Source organism: Aotus nancymaae, unplaced genomic scaffold (genome assembly GCF_030222135.1).
Source record: "Aotus nancymaae isolate 86718 unplaced genomic scaffold, 86718_ANA_hifiasm-v0.15.2.pri h1tg000008l, whole genome shotgun sequence".
Classification (NCBI taxonomy): domain Eukaryota; kingdom Metazoa; phylum Chordata; class Mammalia; order Primates; family Aotidae; genus Aotus; species Aotus nancymaae.
Genome location: NW_026988419.1, coordinates 18,892,035 through 18,899,126, shown reverse-complemented (window position 1 = coordinate 18,899,126; position 7,092 = coordinate 18,892,035). Strand labels below are relative to the sequence as shown.

The 7,092-nt window shown below is 35.9% G+C and overlaps 1 protein-coding gene across 2 annotated transcripts in view; it reads right to left on the bottom strand.

Moving 5' to 3' along the window:
• Positions 1–281: 281 nt before the first annotated feature.
• The window catches only part of BARD1 (BRCA1 associated RING domain 1), an 83,640-nt gene continuing 76,829 nt past the window's right edge, over positions 282–7,092 (bottom strand). For both annotated transcript variants that reach the window (XM_064373026.1, XM_064373025.1), the window contains 2 exons: positions 4,964–5,061; positions 282–3,584 (listed from right to left, as the gene is read on the bottom strand). In XM_064373026.1, coding sequence (XP_064229096.1) covers positions 3,252–3,584; positions 4,964–5,061 — 431 coding nt within the window. In that variant the 3' untranslated portion in view covers positions 282–3,251. The remainder of the gene's footprint in view (positions 3,585–4,963; positions 5,062–7,092) is intronic.

Sequence of the window (7,092 nt, the reverse complement as noted above, 5' to 3'; positions counted from 1 at the left end):
AGGTTAGATGGTTAACAAAACCCAGATCTAACTTCAAAGCCTGTGCAGGACCCTCCCCGGGACTGGAGACTTAGTTATTAACCCTTTAAGCCAAAAGAACATGCTTTTCCCACTTCTCTTACATCCCCATTCTAATAGACTTACAGGTATCAGAAAATGCACCTTGTGCCTTAGAAAGCTACACAAATAATCAACAATCCCTAATTCGTAAGAATGTCTGCAGTTTAATTAGGAAGGCATAAGCCTTATTAGTTGACTAAAAGAAAATTAGAGCTCTTAGCTGAAGACAACTTCTCAGTAGTTGTTTATTTAATTTATTCATTTATTTAGGTAGTTTGATGTGCACATCTTTGAAAAGTGTTGACTTATAAAGACATACATTGAGTTTACAATTTGTAGCTCAATATATCTTCAAAGAAAATGGTGGCTGTTATTAAATAAAACAAGCATTCGTTCCTGCCACTTTAATACGTGCAGGGTAGGAAACAGAATAGACAGTTATGACTGTCATGAGGTTCATGAACCTTTAGAATACAATTAACCCATGGAAGCAATAACAGTTAATGCAGCCCCACTCCCACCTGTAAATCGTCTTATTTCCACAGGAAACATCAAACCTCCCCAAATATAATCCTCTAGGCAGAAGTCACTTATTAAATTCACAAAGCAGGTGCAAAAAAAAAAAAGAAAAAAAAATTAAGACAGATGAAATACTTGAAAAACTCTATTTACTAAAATTCAAGTAGCAAAACTACCTCCTCGGTGAAATCAGTGAAAACCCTCACACACTGCTCATTTAACCTTATTTCAATCATAACTCTAACATACTTCCCATCTGGTTTCCATTTTTCAGCAAAAGAAAAAAAAGTTAGATATGGTCAAGTATTAGTAGAGAAAGAAAAATTGCTACGAAGTGGCAGCTATCAGGAAAAAGGGAAATGGCTACAAATCCAAGTAGAACTAGAAAACAGCCGTGAGAATGTGGAAAAGCTACCAACTTCTCACTTGTATAGAGCCACAAAGGAATCACTGTGTAACTGATGTTCTTAATGACGATTCCAAACTATCAAAGTTATACTGTATTCGGAATAATTTAATGTAATAAAGTCTCCAGGACATGTTAGAAATATTTTTATTCAAAATTAAAAAGTGCTATGTTCAAAAAGATAACCTTTTGTTAGTTGACAGATTTCCTCACAAGTCATGTTGAGCCTCATTCTTCAACAGCACAGAATAAGCCAATTTTATACAAGACACAGATATATGAAAACATAAATAACTTTAGTGATTTATGGTAAATAAAAAAGAAGCTTGAATCTATGATTGAAAAATAAAAATAATTACATATATATCTACACAGAAAATACAATCACAAGTTTTAAGAGCTTAACACTAACTGCTGTCAAAATAAATATTTAAAGAAAGCAAAGATGAAACTGCTTAATAGTCAGGGGAAAAAAAAGAGAGAGGTGATAAACCAAGATAATGAATGAAGAAAACTGAGCAAGAGACCTCAAAGGTGTCTTTACCAACAGGAATTCAGATGCAAGGAACAGATACAAACCTGTCTCAAATGTGACCTATGAGGCAATAGAAAGTGACTTGAAGTCAGTTCTAAATAAAAAATGACAACCAAAATCCCAGAGAGTCTTAAATTATTTAATCCAGACATTATCTAACCCCTCGGATTTTTGTTTGGTGCTATGGTGTTCATCATTCTCCATCAGAATGAAATGTGGGACAAATACATTACTTGTTGCAGAGAGCGTTTCAGAGCTAATTCATCCAGCAAGGTCAGGGTCAAAAGGCTATTTTGTTTACACAATATATTTCTTGATATGAAAAAACAACATGTCAAAGAAAGAATTAAAGCAAAATGTATTTTCAAATGATAAACAGAATCTCAAACTTTCAAGTAAGTACATCTTAAGATGCTGATGATCTTCAGAGATTCTCAGTATTTTAAAACTAGGGATATTCTATTTCAGTAGTTATCAAACTGTTCTCTTCTACTCATGAGGGACCAAACTGGAAGGTCTCCTTCCTCAAGTCTTTAATCGTTTAAGTATATGCAATGTCTAGGAAGGAATTATTAAAGAATTCTGTTTCTTAAAAAAATGTTTCAAAATAATCTAATGTATCCTTGTCAATTTGCGAATGAGAGCACCCAGAGCAGAGTAACCTCCCCCAGTCTGGCCATTCTCAGGGGGTATCCTGCCCACTCACTGAGGCCTTGCCTGTTTGATATTAGCAAGCCCTCCCCCTCCTACTTCTGCACTTACCGTATGGCCTTTTGTATGATCTGGAAAAAATCTATTCTAAATCAAGTAATCACCAACTTCTGCTTCCAGGCCAACCTAAAAACTTTAAAAAAACTTTACAAAGGAAGAATTTAAGACCTTCAAAATTATTTTAGAAGTACCAACAAGGTCTACCAGAATAAGACTGCTTCTTAAAGTAATGATGTTGGACTGACAATTTGCTAGACTAGTCAGACCTTCTAAAAACTGATATTAAAATGTGTTAAATGTTCTAAGTACATACACATATGTAGTAGACAAACAGAGTTACAAATGGACAGTTATTAAGCAAATGTACAGAATGAAAAAATGTACCACGAACTCAGTATTGATTTTTATCACCAAAAAAAAAAAATATTAAGAATAAAATCATGATTTCCTGGTGAATATACAGGATAAAAAAACAGGGATAAAAGTGTAGAAATAGACCACAAAGTAAATTATAAGGAAAAAAAGACCCACAAAATAGGATAAAGACAACTGCAGATAGGAGAATTTAACACCTATGGTGGCACATTTAAGATCAGATACTCTCTTTTCAATAAAGCCAAAATAAATTATTTGATAATATTCTCTGTTTACTAAAAAACGGCAAGTTTTTTTTAACGGTGGCAGGTATAGATTTTAGTAAGTAATGATATCACTTGTTTATTTAACCACGAGTCTGGTGTCCTCTCATCAATCTTTGATACCCAATAATCTGAATAGAAAGACATGATGAATCAAAAAACACGCCAATTTTAAAAAGAAAAATCCTTAAAAGCAATTCCAGCATCTAAATGATAAACACAAAGTGAATTCCTAATCTGACATTAGACTTTTTGTTTTCAGTTCAAAGACAAATATGAATGACTCTCCCTATTTGTAAAAATGTGAACAATTAAAAAGTACAATGACTGGGCTCTCATAAACTGTGCAAGTTGAATTTGAAATGTTCATCTGGTATAATATTCAGCTGTCAAGAGGAAGCAACTCAAAGGACATCACACAGTCTATAAACCAGCTCGAAGGAGCCATCCAGACTTTGCCCTGACGAACCCTCTCTGGGTGATAATTAGCCAAATCCTCATAGATGATATACTGTGTGCAGAAGCGCTGATCAGAATCGGGTCTGGCATGGTATGCGACTGTATTGATGGTCTGAGTCACGTCACTGTCTGGCTTGGGCTTTCTACTGAGGATCTGGCCCCCACCTGCAGTGACGAGCTTAATAAGGTTGTCCTTTGGATGGTGTTTGAAGGTTCCCCCCAAATAGAAGTAGCATCCATCAAACAGCTTTGGCAACTGAAATAATGAGAAAACATTTGTTAAAGGCAGATCAAAATACTATATTCAAAAACACTGCATATGAATGAGGAAAATAAAAATACAGGTTGAGTATCCCTTACCTGAAACATTTGGACCAGAAACATTTCAGATCCAGAAATTTTTGGATTTTGAAAAATTTGCATATACACAAGATATCTTAAGAACGTATAAAGCCTAAACACAAAATTCATTTATGTTTCATGTACACCTTATGCACACAGCCTGAGGTAATTTTATATATTATTTTCAATAATTTTGTGCATGCAACAAAATTTTGACTGTGTTCTGACTGTGACCTGTCACATGAGGTCAGGTGTGGAATTTTCCACTTGTGGCATCATGTCAAAGATCAAAAAGTTTTGGATTTTGGATATTGGATTAGGTATGCTTAATGTGTAATAATTACGAGCAGCTATGAAGCTACTTAATGAGGTACTGGAATAAGTTATATTTCAAGCATACTAACTGGATCAAGAAAAATACTTAGGCAAATAAGGGCTTCCTATTTACGAGTTTTTCCCTAAGATTCAGTGACTTTCTCAGTTCCTTTTCACTCTTGTAAAATTTTAGATGTGCTTGGTATAAAGAAAAAAAAAACAAAACTGTTCAAACTTTTTTCATCAGGATGTTTATGCTTATCTGGTGGGACTTAAAGCCCCCAAAATTCCTAGCTTATTTGAAATAGGCTTCAGAGACACCAGGCTAAATGTAATTAAATTACAAGAATAACAGCTTTTCCATGAACTTCCTCTGCCTATCCATATTTAGGTCCCTACATATTACCAACCTAAGGTCCTCAGGGCAGCCACTGTGGGAGTGTGCCCTCCACGGTTCCAGAAATGTATTCACGGGGCACAACAGATTATTGTAGTGAGGCTAGAGGTCCAATTAGCTATGAACCATACTTCTGTGTGCTCTTTGGAAATAAAAAAGTTTCATAATTCCCTCTATGGAAATTGTCTTTGTCATTTCTAATATACTTATATATATCAACAGGATAATGCATTATCCATTAAAACTGCAATATGTGCCCATAAAGACATATGGTAACTAAATCCGAGCAGCAGCTGTAAGTCTTCTTTCAAGCTACTTCCTGTATCTGAGATTTACCTCAGATTCTGAAAAGTTTATGGGAATGTTCAAGATGCCAAAAATCCATTAACAGTATGAAATTATTACCTTCTGGATTTTATTGCTCATCGTGATCATCTTTCAGAATCAAGTGCTTGAAATAAGCACAATTAAAATTTTAATCAGTCACCTGTAGTTGTTGAAAGGGCAGAAGTTTTTCCTGATGGTGATAATAATAGTATGCCATAATAAGAACAATGAAAGTTGTATTAAAAGAAAAATACCAGCTGTTCTCTGTTGAGCCTGCTTCTCTGTGGACCTTCAGGAATTTCATACTTTTCTTCCTGTTCACATACTTTTCTTTGCAGACATGCTTTTACCCCTGACAAAAACACAAGAATTAAAGCAAAATAAATATCAAGTGAGCATTATTTCTCTCTCATTAAAATTAAGCAATTTACCTAAGTGGTTTTTCTTCTTCATGGTAGTTTTTAGGTATTATTCTAAAATAAAAACAGAAATCTTACTTATCCCAAAACAAAACATAATAAAACTGGTTTTCCATATAAACAGAAGATCTTAAAAATTCTTTGGAGGATTAAGCAATAAGTTAGTAACTGTAATTTTAATTTCCTTTCTGAAAAACCTAAGCCAGGATACTATTTCAAACACAAAAAAGTCTACATTTTCACTCATAGCAATTATCCAAAATTAAGGTGAATAAAAAGTCCACGATGCAGTCCTGCCCACAAGAACCTAAACTGGGCACTTAGCATCTACATTGATCTACACTGCTCATTTTGGCAGTTATATGTCTAATCATCTGTTAAACTGTAAGTGATTTGACATGAAGGAATGTGCATGTAGCTCAGCTAGCCACACAACAGGGGCTCAACAGTGCTTGCTGAAATACACAAGCAGAGCCTGGGATACGTTTGGCATGTGACAGGTACACAATTGAGGTCGCCAGTTTAGAGATGATTTGGCTGGGCTTTGCAGGAAAAAAAAAGCATTCTTTTGATGGCTTACGTCTGTTCACAGCTTCAGGTTAAAAAGCAAGAGCAATAGCGACAGCTGAGCCTGGCATGTTTAGAGTCATTCCACTGCCTGGCACCTGGGTGGGGAAGCCCTAAGTAGGGCCATTGGCTGGCAGCCAGTACCAATTGTCTCGCTAGGTTCTAGAAATGAAATGAATCCCCAGGATGCCCAGAACCCATCATAAAAGGCAGGACACGGTCAGCTTCAGCTAGAGACGACATCTTGGATATTGCCTGTCACCATCAAGCAAGGGAATTGGTGGCATGGATATATATTTATCATGCTTCTGTTCTGATGTCACATAACTAAACTAAATTTGAGATTTGGAGTAGAAGGACTTGGCTATACCAATTACTTGTTCTGGAAGCTTCCTTGCATATGGAAATAAAAAATAAAAACAATGTTTTTCACAGGTCTTCTGTGGATAAAATGCAAGAAGCGTTCTAGAAACTAGATACTATAATGAATTGTCCTCATTACAAAAACAAACCCTCCACACAACTTTTTTTATTTGTCTTTGAGACTGTTTTGCTCAATACCTGATTTTATCACTGAGGTAGGAACCATATATTATTCACTTATGCATTCTTCAGAATTTCATATACTCTCCCATAGAACAGGAGTTTTATAGCAGAGGGTACTGGCAAAGTGGGAACAATAACTCAGGCCTCTCCTTCACTGTCTAGTGTTGTTAACACAAAGAAAAAAAAGTTTTTTAAAATTCACTAAGGACACAGCATTAATAGCCTATATTCACACCAATAAAAAAAAATTATACAGCACCTGTAAGAGTTCAGAGTGTTACACGTAGTTTTGAATATCAAACTGTTATATCCTGTTATCACTTGGTATCTAATGGCTTAAAACCAGAAAAAAAATATGGCTCTGTAAACATATACTTTAGATTGAGGATTAGACATATATGTTGGAAATATACTACAGTGTTCTGGATACCTCTTGAAAAATGCTAGTGATAAAATTCTGTGCAGCTGATCCCTACTATTTCAACAGCAGAATGAGTCCAATACAGGAGCGGAACCCACTACTTGGCATGTAAACCATGCATATGCCTGGAAAAGGGTTCCTTTTTTTTTTTGGAGACAGAGTCTTGCTCTATCACCAAGCTGGAGTGCAGTGGCAGGATCTCAACTCACAGCAACCTCTACCTCCCAGGTTCAAGCAATTCCTTTGCCTCAGCCTCCCAAGTAGCTGGGACTACAGGTGCGTGCTACCACGCCCGGCTAATTTTCGTATTTTTAGTAGAGAAGGGTTTCACCATGTTAGCCAGGATGGTCTCGATATCCTGACCTCGTTATCCGCTCGCCTCGACCTCCCAAAGTGCTGGGATTACAGGTGTGAGCCGCTGTGGCCAGCT